This window comes from Mytilus trossulus, chromosome 1 (assembly GCF_036588685.1).
Source record: "Mytilus trossulus isolate FHL-02 chromosome 1, PNRI_Mtr1.1.1.hap1, whole genome shotgun sequence".
NCBI classification, from domain to species: Eukaryota; Metazoa; Mollusca; class Bivalvia; order Mytilida; family Mytilidae; genus Mytilus; species Mytilus trossulus.
Genome location: NC_086373.1, coordinates 96,836,147 through 96,856,019, shown reverse-complemented (window position 1 = coordinate 96,856,019; position 19,873 = coordinate 96,836,147). Strand labels below are relative to the sequence as shown.

At 32.6% G+C, this 19,873-nt stretch overlaps 1 protein-coding gene across 4 annotated transcripts in view; it reads right to left on the bottom strand.

Annotated features, from left to right (window-relative positions):
• Positions 1-1,747: 1,747 nt before the first annotated feature.
• LOC134692087 (prostaglandin E2 receptor EP4 subtype-like) overlaps positions 1,748-19,873 on the bottom strand; it is a 61,621-nt gene continuing 43,495 nt past the window's right edge. For all 4 annotated transcript variants that reach the window (XM_063552488.1, XM_063552478.1, XM_063552463.1 and 1 more), the window contains 3 exons: positions 11,071-12,063; positions 3,017-3,798; positions 1,748-1,851 (listed from right to left, as the gene is read on the bottom strand). In XM_063552488.1, the coding sequence (XP_063408558.1) occupies positions 1,821-1,851; positions 3,017-3,798; positions 11,071-11,919 (1,662 nt within the window). In that variant the 5' untranslated portion in view covers positions 11,920-12,063 and the 3' untranslated portion in view covers positions 1,748-1,820. The remainder of the gene's footprint in view (positions 1,852-3,016; positions 3,799-11,070; positions 12,064-19,873) is intronic.

The following is a 19,873-nucleotide window of genomic DNA, read 5'->3' as shown; positions in this document are numbered from 1 at the left end:
TCAAAATTTCAAGTTGTAGTTAAAATTTCGAGATTTGAAATGTCAAAATTTCGACTTTGAAAAAAATGTTCAGTGCCAATTTTATTTTTACTATGTCCCTAATACGCTTCCGTAATAAACCTTAGTGACTCTCAGCTTCTGAAATGAGTGTGACATTGAACTCATCCAAATTATAAACCTTAGTGACTCTCGGCTTCAGAAATGAGTGTGGCATTGAACTCACCCCATTTATAAACCTTAGTGACTCTTGGCTTCAGAAATGAGTGTGGCATTGAACTCTACCCATTATCCAGAGAAATACTGTAGAGACAAACTTTTTTTTTTTTTTTTTTTTTTTTAGAGCAATGCATATTTAACGCTTCCGTTATTGCTTACCTGAATTACCTGTAAAGTGGCGCAAATGAAATATTACCTTGTGGCGCAAATGAAAGATTGTAATTTTCAAAAATTGGCGCAAATGCGATGCGCCCCCTTCAGGTATAGATATGCAGAAATAATTACACGAATAACAATCAATTTGTTCTCAAATATACAATGAAATATCAGTAGTTGAAAAGGGAAAATTGACGGCAAACTATTTCGAACCGAAAAATTATCCTTTCCTGTCATTTTGCATATTTAATTTTGAAATTATTCATTTCTAGTATGACATTATGCTTCATTAAACTAAGAGTTGACACGGGATCCCCGCATTTTACGATAATATTAATGAATGATCACGAAAAGAAATGTTTTTGTTTGATTTTCCATCCAAGATATTTTCTTCGTCTGAATTATATTATATATACGACAGGGTAAAAGTAGCATTTGAATTTCTTGTAGTGATCAAGGACAAATACATATACAAGGACATATTCGATCCTTCAGTACTTAAAGTTTATACAGGAACCAAATGTATTAATATTCCATTGCCTCTGTTGTCGAAAATTTATAACAATCCAGCGGACTATAATTCTGGAGGCGGTCCCTGACTTCTTTGCTTGGTCGTCCATTTAAGAAGTAAGACGAATGTCTGATGAAATCCTTAGTTTATCTTTTGTAATGTTCGTGTTGCTGAATCTTAAGATCTTTGTAAACTCTCAGTTTTGTATCAGAAAAGAGTATGAACCTTTGTAACTCTCAGTTTTGTATCAGAAAAGAGTACCTTTTAGAGCAATTCGTGTTCGTGTTGCTGAATCTTAAGATCTTTGTAAACTCTCATTTTTTTTCTTTGAATTGTTGTTTTTCTCTGGTTTGGGCTGTGTTGTATTCTCTTCTTTAGTTTTCTATGTTGTGTTTTTATACTGTTATTTGTCATTTACCTTTTTAGGCATGGCGTTCTTTTGTTGTACACCAATATCCCAGGTTAGGAGAGGGTTCGGATCCAGCCCCCATTCTGTATGTATATGCCTCGGCCTGTAATTCAGTGGTTGTCATTTGTTGCTGTGTTACATGTGTTTTTCGTTCATTTTTTGTACATACATATAAGCCTGTTAGTTTTCTCGTTTGAATAGTTTTACATTTGTCATTTCAAGGCCTTTTATAGCCGACTTTGTCGTACGGTGACCTATAGTTTGTCAAATCTGTTTCATTTGGTATCTTGTGAAGGGATGTCTCATTGGCAATCATACAACGTCTCTGTTTTTGTATTGTCAGTTTAAATTCGACTTTTGAGTTTGAATGTCCCTCTAGTATCTTTCACCTCTCTTTAACATTCACATGTAGACACACTCTCTCTCCTTTTTGCTTTCCAAAAGTATTTTACTTTATGATTTTTTTATTTGAAAATATTAAAACAAAAAAAAATAACAACAAGTAAAGCACGTCGCATCTGTTTTTCTCTACGTGTATGATTTTGCTCTTTTCTTACGTCTGAAAAGGAAAGAGAAAAATTATACAAAATTAAAATCAATAGTTATTCATGGTTAGTCCAATGACTTGTGTTGTGTTGAAATTTCTTACATTTTTTGCCACTAGATTTTTTTATATATATTTAGACCAAATTCAAAAACTACAACTATCTCGTCTGTACATCTTTACATAAAAAAAAGTAATAGTATAGGCCTTTTGGTAAGCTCTGCAGCGTTTGCACTTGGTTTTACATTTTCCAACTATTTTGTTCTCGAGCACATTGAAGGGGCCTTAGTTGCCGAAAAGCACATCTATAACATTGATATATTTACGGTGATTGTGACTACCACAACTAAGTCGATACCAATGTCGAAATTTCTACTAGTAAAACTGGCACCATAGTTTTATTAAAATGACAATCTGTGAATTACGGCTCCTGACTTATGGTCGACAGATACATAGTATGGTCGGGTTAACAAGTTCGCCGGCCCACAACCTTTTCCTAACCTAGGACACTGGTGTAACAGCACAAATTAAGAACAGACTTAAAAAAATAGTCAAAGAGACTTGGCTCATCATATTGACATAATGCACAAAACACGTAGCAAAAAAACCAAAGTCGCAAAATATCGTTCTAAAAGTACTCGTGGTCCGAAAAACTGTTCTAGGCAAAATACAAAGAAACGTTGTTTTTAGCAAATATAAGGAAATAGATTTATGATATCAATTCTCATAACACGTATTTCTAGACTGATTTTCATGGGCTATGTTCTTGAAAAACCGAAGGGCATACAGAGAAAAGCCAAAAACGTCTAAGGTATAATGAAATCTTAGTTTTAGCCTATAATTTTATGGATTGGAATTGTACATTTGAAAAGTTTCGTTTATATCATGTCACTACTGAATCACTGGCTACCGAGTTTTTTTTTATTAGTTTTTTTTTTTTTTTTTTTTTTTTTATCTGACACTGATAGTGTACCAGCAGCGGTACCAACCTAAACCTATAGTAATGATGTGATTTGCGTTCGTAAAACACTACCAAAAATGTGTTACTCAATATAAACATAGTCAAATGTCCGCAATAGTTGAATGCGTTTCAAGAGGGGTCATGATTGAGAAATAATAAAATAATTGTTTCTTAAACTAGTAGTTGTAAAGTTTGACACAAACTTGTCAAGTTACTTACAAAGAAAATCTGTTGGTACTCGGTCTTGGTGTTAAGTCTGAAAGCAACTTTTGTCTAGCATTTTGTTGTGGTGATAACAAATCAGCCGATAAATCTGTAGACTTGGTGATAAATACGTCTGATTCCAAATGATTGTCATCGGAAAGAGAATCACGTGACTTTGATATTTCGACTGCTGATGAACATTCATCGAATGGTTTACATTCTTCAGCAGTGTCATTAGAATTATGGCAAGAGTGTGGTATAAAAGCTACACTAAGATAACCACCTTTGTTACCGGAAGATGATTTTGAGCTACTATGAATGGTTCCACACTGCTTACATGGATCGCTCGATTTGACATCAGTCACATCTGGCTGAGCCTCTTTCTGAGATTGACCTTGAGCAATGTCAGGTAGGTCAAAAGATAATTGCTGTTGTTTCTTACTTTCGTCTGATTTAGATTTCGTTGAGCTCCGTTTGTAGTGGACCACACATTGGGCTGCTTGTGGAATGTGGATTTGAACATGATATTGATATTGTGGATTAGCAACATGACATTGTTTTCTAAAACATCGCAAATGATTTGCATGATTATTTTTGTCATCGTCATGGTTACTTGTCCTTGGAGACGTGATCGAACAACACCTCCTTATGTAGCTACACAGTTTCCTTATGAAAGATTTCCTCAATAGAATATATAACCATGGGTCTAAAGTTTGATTTAGACTAGCTAGTCGAACCGTGGTCAAATCTATCACAAAATTGGATTTCCCTGTGACCATTGTGATTATAATCTGAACCTGTAATAATAATGAGAAAAAAACGATCATAAATTACGTTATTTTAGTTTGACAAACATGATTTACTATTATTGTTAGTTGTATATGACTTTGAATAGCTTTTAGTAACTGCCAATACAAATGATCTTTAAATCGGCACTTTGTTTCTTTAGTTATTTCGATAGTTTTGTTAGTATGTCATCTCAGTCAAGATTTTTCAAAAGATTTTTACTGTTTATTCTGATGTTGTTTTGGCTGTCACACATTGTCGCAAGTTATACTGTTAGGGGAAGGGATGCGATGTCTCTATAACAATTTTTCCGTTGTATTGTTATTGCTTTGAACAGTTGGTTTTCTCGTTTGAAATAACTTTTATTCATGTCATGTACTTTATGTATTGTATGGGTTTAGCTCATTGTTGACAGCTGAACGGTGTCCAGTAGTTGTTTACCTTTGCGTAATTTAGTCTTGTGGATAGTTGTTTCGTCTGCAATCATAACACATATTCCTATAAGTTATTGTTATATTGTCGATTTGACATAGTTTTTTTCCCAGTTGTTGCCAGTGAAAATATATGGTATACATGATAATTTTTCTTTTAGTGTCATATTAATAAAATTGAGAATGGAAATGGGAAATGTGTCTAAGAAACAACGACCAGACCAAAGAGTAAAATAACAACAGAAGGCCACCAATGGGTCTTCAACTCAGCGAGAAATCCAGCACTCGGAGGCGGACTTCATGTAGATAGCCCCTAAAGGTGTAATACCACCAAATCATGGTACGTCACATCCGGTTGCATACGAAAGTAGGTCTAAAAAAATATTCCTTTGAATTTGACCGTTGTAGGTAATTAAACCTACATTTTATTGCAGTAAAACTATTTCTGTGTCATAAACATATGTCTTGGGTATTTCAAAACACTATTTTTTTTTATTTGGGATTTCTATAGAAAATTTTGTAATCTTGAGGTTACATGGTGACTAAACCTTGTACACAGATAGAATAAGGGAAGAAATTTGATTTGTTAACTTCCAATGATGTTTATTTTCTTATATGCAATGAAATGTTATGTGAAACTTTTTCTATAGAACTGGACAGGATAAAAATTTACTCATGCCAAGTATTTCTTTATTTAAAACAAAGATAAATTCTGCACAATTTTTTGAAAAGTGCAAATTTAACAAACTTAAGACTAATAGGGGAAAATCAATGGTGGTATTACACCTAAACAAATATGTGTACTAGTTCAGTGAAAATTGACGTCATTCTGATTTCCATAACATATAAATGAACTAAAATAAAAAAAAAATAAACAGCATACACGACTAAAAAGACCAGAGGCAAAAATGCGGCGGGCTTAAATATGTTTGGTGAGATCTCAACCCTATGTTTTGGGCACGTAAGATAGCGAAAAGGTTCTTACATAATAAATACAAATTAAAACAGAGAAAAAAATTGCAATACAACGACACAAATGTTTCATTTAAGCGCCACAAAAGCCTACGCATGCAGTTTTTCATTTTGCATTCTTTAATAACTTAATGAATTTTGAATCAAAAACCGATTTGGGATGTTTCATAACAAACTTGCCGCGTGTCATTTTTTCAAACGAATCCTAAATGACTAAATAGACTAGACAATTAATTTAGGCACGCACCAGAAGTTGTTCATCCCACTTATCACAATGACATTTACAATATAATATTGATGAATATAATGATTTATGATGTTTCATGACTGTAATCAACATTTTGCTAACCGATTTGTGTTTCTAAATGAATTCCTGAAATGGATGAATAATCTTTATTGAGATATAACACCACAAATTACCATAATTGATGAACTGTCAAAAGTCAAAGCTTTCATTGGAATTAAAAATAAATACTGATAACTTTTAACTGCATTTTTAAAACTTATCACGCGACTGATAACATTTTGTAATTTGACAGGATGGTTGGTTGTCTAATGTTCAGTAACAAGTTTGTATGACATGAATATGAATCCTAAATTGAATTATGCAGTTACGCTCAACCATGAAATCAAATGCACGGACTCTCGCTACCACGAACCCGTATTTATATTAAGTTGTAATGGAGAGAAAAATAGTCTATGTATATTGTTATAAGAACTGATCAGACAATATTTACAGTTTAATCTTATATTCAATTTGTATAAAAACAAGAGGCTCTCAAGAGCCTGAATCGCTCACCTTATTTTTTTTGGTTAAATCTCTCATCAATGATTATTTTGGCTTTTCAATTTATTTAAATGTTCTTTGAATCGTCCTATTTTCTTCAAAAGCAATTCTATTTTAGCCATAGGAGCTATGTTACTTGACATACAAGGAAATGAAATATAAAATTTATACTAGATACTCTGAAACTCATTTGGCCTAAGTTTGGCTGAAATTGATACAGCAGTTTCAAAGGAGAAGATTTTTTAAAGTAAGTCAACATGATGAACAAATTGGGAAAAAATCTTTAAAGGGCAATAACTCCTTAAGGGGTCAATTGACAATTTTGGTCAAATTGACTTATTTGTAGATCTTACTTTGCTTAACATTTTTGCTATAAACAGTTTATCTGTATCTATAATAGTATTCAAGATAATAACCAAAAACTGCAAAATTTCTTTAAAATCATCAATTCAGGGGCATTTCACCTGAAAAACCAGTTACCCAATTCGGCTGAAAATTTCAGGACAGGTAGACCTTGACCTAATAAATACTTTAACATCTTGTCTTATTTGCTCTAAATGCTGGAGTTTTTGAGATAAAAGCCAAAAACTGCATTTTACCCTCTGTTCTATTTTTAGCCATGACGGCCATGTTTTTTGACGAAATAAAAAATAAAGCACAAACTTTATTTTATACACCCTACTAATCATTCATTTGAAGTTTTGTTGAATTTAGTTGAGCAGTTTTAGAGGAGAAGATTTTTTAAAGTTAGCAAATATGAAGCACAATTAAAAATTGTCATTAAAGGACAATAACCCCTTAAGGGGTCAATTGACAATTTTGGTCATTTAACTTATTTGTATATCTTACTTTGCTGATCATTTTTGCTGTTTACAGTTTATCTTTATCTATCATAATATTCAAGATAATGACCAAAAACTGCAAAATTTCCTTAAAATTACCAATAAAGTGGCATCAACCCAACAATTGGTTGTTTGATTCATCTGAAAATTTCAGGGCTGATAGATATTGACCTAATGAACATTTTTACTCCATGTCAGATTTGCTCTAAATGCTTTCGTTTTTGAGATATAAGCCAAAAACTGCATTTGACCCCTATGTTCTATTTTAAGTAACGGCGGCCATGTTTTTTTACGGATCAAAAATCAAAGCACACACTTTGTGCAGGATAATCGAAGGAACAATCATGCTAAGTTTTAACCAAATCCATTCAGTAGTTTCAGAGGAGAAGATTTTTTAAAGTTAGCAAATATGATGAACTAATTGTGAAAAATTGTCATCAAAGGACAATAACCCCTTAAGGGGTCAATTGACAATTTTGGTAATATTAACTTATTTGTAGATCTTACTTTGCTGATCATTTTTGCTGTTTACAGTTTATCTTTATCTATAATAATATTCAAGATAAGGACCAAAAACTGCAAAATTTCCTTAAAATTACCAATTAAGTGGCAACAACCCAACAATTGGTTGTTTGATTCATCTGAAAATTTCAGGGCTGATAGATCTTGACCTAATGAACATTTTTATCCCATGTCAGATTTGCTCTAAATGCTTTCGTTTTTGAGATATAAGCCAAAAACTGCATTTGACCCCTATGTTCTATTTTAAGTAACGGCGGCCATGTTTTTTGACGGATCAAAAATCGAAGCGCACATTTTGTGCAGGATATACTAAGGAACAATCATGTTAAGTTTCATTCAAATCCATTCAGTAGTTTCAGAGGAGAAGATGTTTGAAAAATTGTTAACGACGACAGACGACGACGACGTCGACGACGACGGACGCCAAGTGATGAGAAAAGCTCACATGGCCTTTTAGGCCAGGTGAGCTAAAAATAGAGAATTGTGACGACCAACGAAATAACTATCCATAGAATAAAAAGCTCCGTTTCACTGCTAGTTCATGGTGAGTCAATTCAAGAGTCTGTAATTGGTGGTTGTTCATCTAGCATTGGGTTTCTCAATCACGTTATGCATTAATCGAAGCCTTTAATGCAGTTCTTTGCGACATTGCGCCTATAATTGTTCACATCTTTAACATTAAAGGTGGCACGGTATAGCATATCCTGGCCAATAGGTATAATGATAGCATTTTTATAGTTTCCCCATTTTGTTACACTGCCCAATATTCGACATATATACATTTAAAAGAAATACTTTCATTATTATATTCAGAAATGAATTTGAAATATGTATCATGACCGGTAAGTTTAAACATATTCTATTTGCAAAAGTAGCAAAAGGAATTGGACACAAGTTATAACAACATTAGAGACGTCCTCTCCCAATATAAATATAAAAACAAAGCACATTAGATAATGACGAAAAAAATATAGTAGGAATGCATGTAATACATACTACAAACGAAAATTAGAAATAAAAAGAAAAATTCAATATAATAAGGAATAATAATGAAACAACTGGACTGGAGTGAAAGGTTGTGAAGTAGAAATTTAGAATGTTAATTGATTGTTTTAAATCTTTGTGTTATTCTGGTATAAGATTGTACGGACTCAAAAATGTCTTTGTTTTGCTAAAAAGAAAGGTTACCGTCACCAGCTAATATAAGCTAAATGGATATAGCATATCTTTCTAACTTTGAAACCAGTATTTCTCTTGCTTCGTTTTGAAAAGCGCACTCTAAAAAATAGTGTATACTGTCCTTAACAGGGTGGCCACAGCTGCATGCGGGGTTGGGTTTAATATTAACACGATGTAAATCTGAATTTAAACAACTGCACATATTTCTCAAACGTGTATAAATGATATTAAGTTTTCTATCCCCACAACTTAAATAGGAAGGTGGCTGTATCAATTTGGACTTTATCTTTCGTTTGAATATATTTATATTTTTGGACTTACGTATGTCGGAGTTAAGGCTATTACATTCAATAGTAGTGGATGGGAAAAAGGATTTTTTGGTTATAACAACATGACCAACAAGCGGGGGCATTACATCACAGAGATAATCTGGGGAAGTCCCATTATGTAAAGAATAGAACATATTGAGCTTTCTGGACTTCTGTCCACAAGCAATTGCCAGCCAGTTTCAAAATATATAGCTTCTCGACTAGCAAACACGGGCAACCCAGTTACTAACCTCCCTACTTCTAACTGACTATGTTCTAAATTGTCGGCTTCTTGTTGAGTACAACCATCCCATAACTCACATGCATATTCCATAACGGGTCTTATCAAACTTAAATATATTCGAGCAAGACAATTTCTATTCAATACATATTTCAATTTTTTAAGAACATTTAATCTTGTGCTTGCAAACTTTAAAATGTTTTCTGTAAGTGTATGGAATTTACCATTGGAATCAAAAGTAATCCCTACGTGTTTATGACAGGAGACAAATTCTACTGATTGGTTTTGAAATTCTATTTCAATATCATCTGGGGAAGTATGGCAGGAGAATATCATAGCCTTTGTCTTATTAGGGTTAAAATTAATAAGCCAATCTTTAGACCATACTGAAATTTGTTCTAAATCGCTGTTTAAGACATCCTCTATAGTGTAAGGGTTATTGCTGGAATAAGAAAGAGATGTATCTTCAGCAAACAATCGAGTTAGACTTGTCAAATTATCAGCTATGTCATTTACAAAAATAAGATGACCGGTTACTTTGTTTGCTATCTTTACAAACCTAAACCACTAGTGCTTTTGTCATGCAGTGAATACAAAATTTAAAAATATTTAAAAAAATTATGTTTTCACTTTTATGGTAAAAAGTAAAATCACATGGTAAATTATTTCATATTTTTCTACACCCGATTCATCTCTACGTTTAGAAAAGTCTGTTCAGAAGATATTGTATTTTGTCCAATCACACTGTTCATATACATTTATTTCAGTAGGGAATGTACAAAAGAGCATCCGGAATGTAAATAATACCGTGCCATCTTAACGGATCTTTAACCATCAAACCAAATGCTTTATTTTTTGTAATCATTACTTATATAGATGTCTTTTATATAATTGCACGACAAAAAAATCTTTTCAAGACATTTACCGTGATCTTTTTCAAATTCGATATATTGTAAACCGGAAATCGTTTTTCCGGCATTTCTTGCGAAATATATGGTTAATGGCCATTTCAAAATCGAAGTTCAAATTTAACATTTCAATCCTACATTTTTATTTGCTTTTGTAAAGGTTGAATTAAGCACACATACCACGAACATGACGAATGTTTCTTTAAATGGCAATGCCATAAATGTAATTTTAAATCCAGAATTTTATTAAATGATTGGGTTACAAATGTTTACAACAAAATGCCTTGAGTGTGCAGGTAAATTTAATATATTTGGTTAGCTTGCTTACACTCAAGGCATTTTGCTGTAAAAATTGGCTGAAGAAGATCTAGTGTCCAACTCCATACCCCTTAACCTTTGAGAAAACTTAGTACGTTCGCAATTTTTTCGATGGAGAAAGTTATACTGACAGATTATTTATTGATAAAATGACAGTGAAAGTTTGTCGTGGGTGATTCAAATGGCGTTTTATATACATTTACATATCTATATTTTTATGATATGCCTGAAATTCTGAATTTTTAAAATCGGGATAGCTCACATAACACAATCATGATTGACTACCTCAAAGTGCGGTTAATCTTTTTAAAAGTTAAGTTTCAACATGTACTCAACATTTCATGGATTATTTGTTTATTTGGTTGATGTCCTGCGAGTCTGAAAATATTAATATATCAGTGTCAAGATTTGTTACTACGGTAACTGTTTTGAAATCAGAGAATGTTTGAATTTTAAAAACTAAATATACATGTAATAGTGATGTATTTTGTTTTTCATGTATTAGAGAGGGCCTGGGGTTTAATATTCCCTTTTTTTTTTTAAAACAACAGCTGTTATGAAATATAGTTATTTATAATAATCAATTATTTTAATGTAATATATTAAGAAAAAATTACTGTATAATTTATTCTATGTTTATATTTGTATATGCTCGGAAACGGGCCCTTAAACTTGATTCAATATATATTCTTGTTGTATAAATAATATGTCTATGTGTCTAGTGCTGCACAATTATATATAGCTTTTTCAGTCTGACATATGCCTTTCTACTTACCATTAATGGCGCCCAACAAATTGCAAATACTGTTGTTATCACGCACATCAGAACAATCATTTGTTTTTCTATATCTTTTTGTTTTCGAAATTTCTTTCTAGCTTTTGCATTTTCATGAAAAACTGGTTCTAAATTGCCTTGCTCTTTGAGCGTCACTTTCTTTAAATATCTGACACGCAACAAGATAAACATGACGTATATATTACATGATGACATCACAATAATGACGGTTAGATTGACGGAAGAATAGAAGTATCCATATGCCGAACTCACCGGATCGTAACTGTGGAAATCTAAAAAACACCAAGTACATGGATATTGAATAACATAACGTCCAAAACCCAACAATGGAAATATTCCAATGACAAATACAGTTATCCATATTGTAATCAAAACAATTCTTCCAAACTTTTTACGGCAGTATTGGTTATGGAAGAAGGGAAATCTAACTGCAAACAATCTTTCTATCGCCATTGCACATACAATTAAAGGTGTTGCAATTCCGAAACAAACCATACAAAAACCGTTGAATTTGCATAACATTTCTCCTCCAACCCATTTCCTATTATTCACATACTGTACTACAGGTACGGGTGATGTACAAATAATTCCTGTCAAATCCGTCCATGCAAGACCAGCGACTAACGTATAAAATACACTTTGGCTTTTGTTTTTATGCAACACATATAAAGCCAGGATATTTCCCAACAAACCCGCTAAAGACATCAATATGGGAGATATTATGGTAGCTCCTTGGTGGTCACCACTCTCTGATACCGTTTCATTCAAACAGCTTCTATTGCAGAATTTCGGTAAGCTAAATGATTCCATCATTCTAGCGGAGTACATTTCTTCACGTAATAAACATCACTACTGAACAAGCTCCGAGGTTTTACTGTAATTATCAGATTGACTAAGCCTTCAACCACGTAGTTTTATTCCATGATTTCAGATGATGACACCCGATATAAAAACACGAATGGAAATTATGACCTGCAATAGAAAGTTCTAATGAATTATTTGTTCATGGAACAATCAGTTTAATCAATATGTGTTATTCTATAAATCCATGTTTATCATAGGTGTTAACTTGAATGGGAAAAGTATCATATTGTCCACTAATGTTTGGCTTACATCTTAATGGGGTAGAATCAGTAACAGCCTCATGGTTTATTGACGAGGTTATTGACCAAATGACATTCTACTCCGCATACCGTAATTTAGGTCTTTGTCGGTCACCAACATCATGTTAATATGCTTAACTTTGACATTTCGTTCTATTTAATGTACGTGTAATGCATCGATCTGTTTTATACATAAGGGAAATAACAACACATACATTTTACAGATTCTCAAAATTAGATATCCTTGGACTAATTATCTCAAATTGAAATGGAACAATATTTATGTGCCTATTAACGTTGTTTACTTATTCTTAAACTCCATTACCGCAGGAATATCCTAGTTTGTGACGGAGCTGTCAATTATTATATAAAGAAATAATTCAATCATACTACCTAATGACCGGGTAACGGTCTCTCTTGGGATTTTGTGATGACAATCAGCAATTAGAATTAATATTCACAAAAGTACCAACATTGTTACAGAAAATCAGGACTCGGATGAAGAGAATAACAGATTTGAATCGTGATAGCGGACAATCTCGCGAACGACATTATTATAATTATAATAAAGTGACGATAAGATCCAGAAATTGTATAGAATAATAAAAATGTTTGAGCCTTTTGTTTAAAATCTGTTAATTTACACTGTCTTCTGATGTTTAAACGTATTTGGTTTAAAGAATTGTGTTTCTGATCGCTGCTTCATGAAATTGAACCAATAAACGAGAATCCAACAAAGAATCAAATACTTTAAAGCTTACGGACAGCTCGAACGGATGCCTAACGGATAACTTTTTTTTTAGATACCAGAAGGACATTGACACTCATGAATTGAAAATAAATTGACAACGCCATGGCTAAGAGGCGAACAGAACATCCAGTTAGCGAGATTCTATGAGAGTTAAAAAAAATAAGTGAGGCGATCATGAGCAGATGTGGATATAATAACCGTGCGTCGACATGGTAAATAAAGGTAATACTAACTTATACCGCTGTTCAATAGTCATAATCTGATCTGATTATAAGCAAAAACATATCCGGGTTACAAACTAAAACCGTGGGAAACACACCAACACAATAACTACAAGAGTAAAACAACGGAACAGCAGACACAAACTACAACGAAAGCAAACGTCAACATACATAGAAACGGACGATAGATAACAACTGCCATATCCCTTGGCACAGGGCATGTACAGAAGAAAAATAGGATGTGTTGAGTCTGGTTTTATGGATATTCTTACCTTTCGCTTATATGAAAATGTGAAAAACACCACCAAAACAACAACACCACGCGACAGAAATACAGCACAAACAAATGCAAGTCAACTGAGCACAGAGAAACACACCAACAAACAACACAACAGCACATCACAACACGCAAACTGCAGAAAAACAAAGAACACTTCCAATGAATTAACGACAGCACAACAGGACACCACAAAGGAAATTTAAACAAAAAATAACTTAACGTATAGTTTTCTGTCACTGTTGACAAATTAATTACTTTGTGGTGAACTTTATAAAGTTATCACTAGATTTCTAATTCATTCAGATTATTGAAAGATAGCTATATGCTGTCTTTAGGGATTGTGGTGGAATCATTCTGCTTGGCAACAGAGTACTATGTATACAAGGAATATTTATGTTTGTTAACCTTGAATGCTTTGAAATAGAGGATTTACAAGAAAATTTGACAATGATGATTTTGATAAGATGTAGACTGAAATGGATAACAAAAATTAATGACTTGAATATGTTGAACATAAGATCAAATAATTGGTGATTGGACAGATTGCAACCCACGTAATGTCATGAAGATACATTTTGTGATAGTTCATTTGACAGCTACCCACTCGGAAGATCACATAGCATGAATGAAGTATGGCCATCTTGTTTGAGAATCAGCTGTCACATTGAGACTACATGGCATGCAAGAAAATATGTCAAAAGTTAGCTGCCAAGTTCAAAACGTATGGCATGTAATGGAGCTTTGCAAAGTTTTAAATTAGTCAACTGTCCGATTTAAAAAGCACATGCGTGAAAAAAAAACCCCGTGGTACAATTATTAATATTCACTGGCCCATTCCTCATGATGACCTTATGGTATATCTTCAAAGACTCTTAAGAACTTTTACAATCTTTGTTTATGGCCTGAACAACCGGAAATATAAACTCATACTAATACCGAGTTAGGTTTTTAGGAATGCGACACGAAGTTGACATACTATTTTGTCATCGTCTGAATCTCATGCAGCAGTATTAGCTTCGTTGTCCATGTATGCAAATAATAAGACGGCAGATTGATACGAAATTCCCGTGCTTGCATTTCCTATCATGATTTTCTCGATAGAGGGTTGTTGCTTACAAGGAAGCTATTAAATGAAGAGTTCCAAATGGTAAAGTTGAAATCATATCGTCATAAATTTTACGGACGCCATCACGAGTTGGTTGACCGTTTTGGAATAACCGTTTCACAAATGATATCGGATATGTTCCTTACGTCGTAACTACGTCGTAACAACTACAGTCCCTTCCCCTTCATAAATACTACCTACCGAATTAGACTATTTACCGGATTTGTTATATCATAAGCAATACGACGGGTGCCACATGCGGAGCAGGATCTGTTTGCCCTTCAGGAGCAAGAGTTGTTTATTCTTTAGTTTTCTATGTTGTGTTATGTGTACTATTGTTTGTCTGTTTGTCCTTTTCATTTTTAGCCATGGCGTTGTCAGTTTATTGTCGATTTATCAGTTTGACTGTCCCTCCGGTATCTTTCGTCCCTCTTTTATATGAAGCAGGAAAAGAAGATGGAGTTCGTATTAGTACACATCTAAATATGTTATTATAGACTAGTGTGCCCCCTCCCTAATAATAAACACACCATATGCAGGGAACGTTATCAAAAAATAAAGTAAAGAGGAGCAAATTAGAAATCACCACCAAGGAGAAAGCTACGTTTTTTTTTATACAAAACGTCTGCTCCTACACATTTAAATTAAAATTCATGCCCTTAGTTACAATAAGATTTATTGTTAATTTTTCCACGTCCTAAATATGCATAAAATTTTCTGTGTAATAAAACGTAAAATAAACAACAATCGATCAATCATATCATGAGGATTTTCAAAAGTTTTTACAAATTCATATAGCCCTGTTTTAATTATTTATTTGATGGACATTTATTAACATCTTTATAATAAATAAAACTTTGTTTAGAACATATTTTCAGTGACATATCTGAATGTCACCCTTGAGTCTATTTTTATTTTACCAATCTCATATTATATCATTTCAAACCAATATCCATCATTAATGATATTTATACATTGGACGTTTGGGAAATGCTTGAAACGGCATTGCATTGCATGTCGTTGACATTTTTACACAATTAGTGTAGATTTTTAACGTTTAGATTAGAAAAAGGTACATGTATATAAAGCAAAGTTTTCAATATATATATGGCGTTTTTGAAACTTATCTTTAACTCTTCCAACGGCAAAATAAAGGCAACAGAAATATACCGCTGTTCAAAAGTCATAAATCGATTGAGAGAAAACAAATCCGGGTTACAATCTTAAATGAGGGAAAACATCAACTATAAGAGAAAAATAACGAAACAACAAAAACACTGAAGTGTAACAAAAAAACGACAATGCAACACACTTAGAAGCGAACTATAAGATAACGACTGCCATGTTTCCGACTTGGTACAGAACATTTTAAGAAAATATGCCAAACCTTTTATTTTTAAATGTTGGAGCACAACAAGAAAACAAATTCCACAAACTATACAAAATGAGAACCGAAAACTGTATTCTTTCCATAAGGTTATAATATATACAAACGATATGACATAATTCTTATTTGATAATTATAAATTATATAAGGTAGTTTATATAATGAACGATACCAATTAGTGCGGACAAGGACAAACATACACAAATTATACAGATTTGTCACCTACTTTGGGAATTGAAGCTTTGACACAAATGCAAGATAACGCAATTATTAGCCTTTCAGGGAAGATGACAAAATATTCCCAACTCTCTCAGGCAAGTAAACATTTACTTCAAAGTCAAAGATTTTATTGAGATAAATTCCCAAATCTGGATTATGTTGTTTTCAACTCTCTGAAGCAAGTTTGACATTATATGATATGTTACTTGTATTTCATGCCGGACATTTTTTCTTATTCCCTATGCGTTTTGCATTTCTGAATATTTTCTAAAATGTCAAAACATTCAAGTTGTAGTCGCAATGCAATCATCTTTTAGTAAATGATGGAAACATCAGAATTTAGTATAAAAGAAAGCGATGCGAATAAATATTTAAAAGATTTTCTCACTATAATGAGACGGTATAATGTGAATGCTAGTAATTGCAGTATTTACATGCATTGTTGTTAGAAGCAGAAGTTTTTTTACCATCATGAAAATAAGTTGCCAAAAACTTACCAGTAACAACCATCCGAATAACTACAGGTCACCAAACGCCTTGAACAATTTAAAATGAACAAAACCCATACTGTATATAGTAAATTAAAAAGGGCATGTGATGACGAAAAAGTTTTATCAGACTTGTTTTTTTCCCCAGAGTTGTATTTTGAAGGTTAGGAGTCAAGACGAAACTTTGATTTGAAAAGTAAGCCATGATCACTTTAATATGAATTCACTGACTTTTTAGTTTATCAATAAACAAGATGAATACCGTTTATTAAAGGAGACAAGATATCCTGTTGCCAAAGGGGACTGTAGCGTTAAGTAAGAAACGCAATTCGTAATTCAAAATATAAAACCTAACATGAGAATAAGAGAATTCCAACATACCTCTAAAACCTCTTCAACAATAGAAAAAGAATGTTTGTACTCAAAAGAATAAACAATAATCAGTATTAACGATTTTCTCTGTGAATAAAGCACATGCTTCCTTAGAATGTTCAACATATAATTAATTATTTATTAAGTGATGTTTTCAGATAAGATGAATCCGGAATCCATACAATTCCATGATTACTTTGAAGATCTGACAGTTATTATTTATCGTGAATATACTATTGGTAAAAGACCACTAGTTATCAGTTACGAGTTCCGTAATTATCAAATGCACTCAAAAACATTTTTTTACAATGGTAATATATTTATGAAGAGCAGCAAAATACATGTCAATTACAACAAATATACTTCATAGGCAAAATACTTTACAGTCAAAATGTTGATTTTCTTCTGCACAATTTATTAATCCACATACTATTAGGTGCACTTATAATCCACCATTGTTGACCATTGATGGGCTCTTGGTCAATGTAATTGGCACCGCATGGTCGGTAATTTTAGTAAATGTACAATCTGCGGCACGTGCGTACTTACTTTATCAGGAAGAAACAAAGCCAAATGAAAAATGACAAAACTACAAAAAAAGAACCTAGCATACTAGGATATTTAGATATAATTTCACTATATATCGAGAAGCAAAATTCAAATGGGGAAAAACGAAATAAAAAGAATGGTATCTCTAAGATAACCTTTCGTCGGGAGATGGTACTTCATTTCACTGATCAGGTGTATTTTTTCCACACACATATGTAATAAACCCTAACGTCTTGTCGTCGTTTGTCGTTTTATTTTGCTATTGCATAGTCTGTTTATTTTCGACTAATAAGTTTGGATATCTCTTTGGTATCATTCGACTCTCCTTTTATAAATTAAGATTCGAAAGCAGGCAGAAATTATTGTAACATGCTATTTCCAAGACATCTGAAATTATTTCCCCAATAAAAGTAGCTTATTATTATTATTATGAATGAAGTTCAAGCGGAAATAACGTGTACAATGACAATTTTCATTAAAATAAATGGAAATGATATGAGATAAACAGAAATTAGATGCTCATGGGAAGTTGGAAACACAGACTGATACAATTATCTTATAAGTGGTTCTACTTAATCTTAGTTACATATATTTATACAAATGGGAAATTGAAAGTAATGCTGAGCTCTGTTATCTGAATGAATAAACAAAAACATATCTGGAAACGGCAACGAGGCAGCAACTCTCCGAAACAAAGATACCAAAACCCAGCTGATAGTAACTGAAAACGTTAAATTTAACCTATAAATACTTTTTCATAGAAGGATATTTATTGATATCTGAATAATCTACTACTACATTTACACTGTATACTGTATAGTCTAGCCCCAAAAATCTCACTAGTTACTAGGGAGTATCAGATTCCTAATAATTTGTTATGATTATTAGCAGACAGTTTCTGCAAATTGTTATCTAGATCACCCCGCTGAGCTTGTAACATGTATAAGAGTGTCAGTGTCAAATATAATCTAACGGTTCTTTTGACCTGGTATTATTAAATAAAGAAAAAAAGGAGAAAGAGAAAGGTAGACATAGGAGAAATTAATGATAAAGGTTTAAAGACAGTAATTAATTGGTATGTATTGATTTAAATTTCAAATATATATGAACATGATGAATAATGAATGAATATATTCTGATAAAAAAAAAAAAGAATTATATTTAATTGTACATCTACATATTCTTTTAGAGGAATATATATACATGATATATGTAAAAATATGTTTTCAGTTAATTTTTTTACTGATATATTTTTTCGGTAATTTGGATTTTTTTTTTTTGGGTATTGTTTAAAACTAATTAAATAAAGAAGTTGAATAGGTGCTACTAAATATATGTATACTCATAGAGAGAAGTTGAACAGTGATGTCTAAAGATCACCCCATGATAAATAAATTAAAATTATTTAATGTGTTTTGTTTCACCAATTAATAAAACCCTTATGCAGCCTACGGGCCTTGAAGTGTAATTAGAATCGTTAGTATGTTATTTAGATGATCGTTTTGTGTTTAAAAACTATATTTTCTTCTCTTATCAAGATAAATAAAGAAAATAATCAAATCAAATCTTAAATGTCACAGAAATAATTCCAATTACATCTCTTTATAAACACGATCTTACTTTCAGAAGAACAATAAGTCAAATCTCGAAGAGTTAAAGTCATCTTGCATTGTATTAACTAAGGCAATATACGCTCTCTAGAGAAAGGGCATGGATATTTATATAACACTCGCATGATAGCCATTTATTCGCCGGTATACATATCGAATATATTATGATATTGATATAGGCTGTCCTATAATAAATGGAGATAAATAAGTCATCTGTCAATATTGGATATTCAATTAATATACACTCTTGGAGCAGAACAATTCCCAACAGGACAGTTGTCATATCGCTGTTGTTTCATATAAATATGATGGGTTTCTTATAATGACACAGATTCATTCCACATACTAGTTTATTTCACTTCTATAGCAAACGAATAACGTGAACCCAACAAAAATAATAAACTTGTTACATGCATCAGTGGTCCACCAAGTATTTGTGCAGGTACCATGATCCTTAGACTTATTTCCGGGTTTGAACTATTATGAGCAACACGACGGGTGCCTACATGTGAAGCAGGATCTGCTAACCCTTCCAGAGCACCTGAAATCACCCCAAGGTTTTCGTGGGGTACGTGTTGCCTTCTCTTTATCTTTGTATGGTGTGTTTTGTGTAATATTGTTTGTCTGTTTGTCTTTGTCTTTTTTAGCCATTGCGCTGTCAGTTATTTTCGATTTTGAGTTTAAATATCCTTCTGGT